At 35.1% G+C, this 1,668-nt stretch overlaps 1 protein-coding gene across 1 annotated transcript; it reads right to left on the bottom strand.

Moving 5' to 3' along the window:
- Positions 1–809: 809 nt before the first annotated feature.
- Positions 810–1,297, bottom strand: LOC122033902 (elongation factor 2-like). The gene is made up of 2 exons (XM_042593052.1): positions 1,207–1,297; positions 810–1,126 (listed from the first exon to the last, which is right to left on the bottom strand). The coding sequence occupies exons 1-2, from the start codon at positions 1,295–1,297 to the stop codon at positions 810–812; spliced, it is 408 nt and encodes a 135-aa protein (XP_042448986.1).
- Between the last annotated feature and the right edge of the window lie 371 nt (positions 1,298–1,668).

The following is a 1,668-nucleotide window of genomic DNA, read 5'->3' as shown; positions in this document are numbered from 1 at the left end:
AGTCACAAGGACAACATTAAAGTAACCATGCCTTCGAGGTTTTCCAAATAGTCCTACCCATTGAACTTAATACAAAACCTTGCTCTAACTGGTTAGGATCCATAGAGAGTAGCTTCGGTTAGTTTCACTTAGCCAAACGCATCAGGTCGAAGCCATATCTTCCTAGACATGCGATGACTAAGCTTCCCCAACGTACTATCATCCAATACTTCACCAGTACCATTGATCAAGTTAAACCTTGCCCACTTTACTCTAATCTTAATTACCCTGCCGGGTTATCTACTCTTGGTTACACTACAAGAAAAAAGCCTAACAACAACGGTTTTTCACCGTTGTCGTAGCCCCTTTAGAGCTGTTATTAAATGCCGTGTTGTTAAATGGGGTGCCCAAAGACAACAGTTTTTAACCGTTGTTTTTAAAGGCAAAGACAACATTTTTACAACGGTGAAAAACTATTGTCTTTTCCTTCAAAGACAACAGTTTTTCACTGTTGTCTTTGAGTGTCTACCTTTAATAACAGGATCTTCAACAACAGTTTTAAACTATCTACGACAACGGTGAAAAACCGTTGTATTTTTTAGATAAAAAATAAAAAAATTAATACACAATTTTCTAATATTATAAATCATTAAAAATACTAAATTTCAAAATAAAATTTAATATATAATTTTTTAACTTTCAAAAATAATATCTATAACATTCTGAAGAAATTTCATAAGCAACCAACAAAATGATAACACTATTAAAACAAAGGTGATATGCAAACACAAGCAATGGGATTTGTCGTGTAAAACATACAACTACATACTTTAACTTGTTGTCAATTTGAGTGTAAGCTTCCAAATAAGAGTTGTCAATTTGAGTGACTTTTCTTCCAAATAAGAAAAGCCAACGTGCCCAGGTGAATCTATGAGGTTGATTAGATATTCATTTCCGCTCCTTTCGCCCTTGTAGTTTTTTAGGGATTCCTCTGTCATTTCATAGTACAGGGAAATCCCAGTGGATTTGATTGTAATACCACGTTCAGCCTCGTCTTGGCGAGTATCAGTCATCCTAACATCTCCAGCGACTTCTTGTGCGATGATTCCGGCAGCAGCAACAAGAGAATCAGTGAGGGTTGATTTACCTGCAAATATAAGAAACAACATTTGATGTATTTGTTACTTCACATGGTATCAAGAAAGTATGAGCTAGGGAATAACTAACCATGATCGACATGTGCAATGATAGACATGTTGCGGATGTTATGCTTCATGTCCATGATGCGACGGAGTTCTTCGACTGTGAACTTCACCATCTCGACCGGTTTTTGAAATTAGACAATCCTCCAAATGACCCTGTGAATGCACAAATGACAAAACAGGTTCCTGGTCACAATGAATCGTATAACAATAGAGAAAAGAAAATTGAATAATGAAAAAGATAACTTATTATATAGTTAACAAAAGATAATAATGTGTTAATAAATTATAATAATTGAACACCAAGCAACAAATGAAACTATGAATTCGTGGTGATTGAGAATAGATGCAACAGATATAGGTGCAATCTCAAAATCTCAACAGAGGCCATAATTTCAACATCAAGAAGTAACTCAAACTATCTCAATTGACACAATAAACGTCAATCAATACCACATACAAGGAAGCTGCACGATTTGTCAACAAA

Source organism: Zingiber officinale, chromosome 11B (assembly GCF_018446385.1).
Source record: "Zingiber officinale cultivar Zhangliang chromosome 11B, Zo_v1.1, whole genome shotgun sequence".
Lineage (NCBI taxonomy): Eukaryota > Viridiplantae > Streptophyta > Magnoliopsida > Zingiberales > Zingiberaceae > Zingiber > Zingiber officinale.
Note: the sequence above shows the minus strand (reverse complement) of the source record. Positions and strands in the feature narration are given on the sequence as shown.

Coding starts and splice junctions, on each gene's coding strand:
- LOC122033902 (XM_042593052.1), bottom strand. CDS start 1,297: ATGGTGAAGTTCACAGTCGAAGAACTCCGTCGCATCATGGACATGAAG. Junction 1,127..1,206: donor CATTGCACATGTCGATCATG/GTTAGTTATTCC, acceptor TTATATTTGCAG/GTAAATCAACCCTCACTGAT.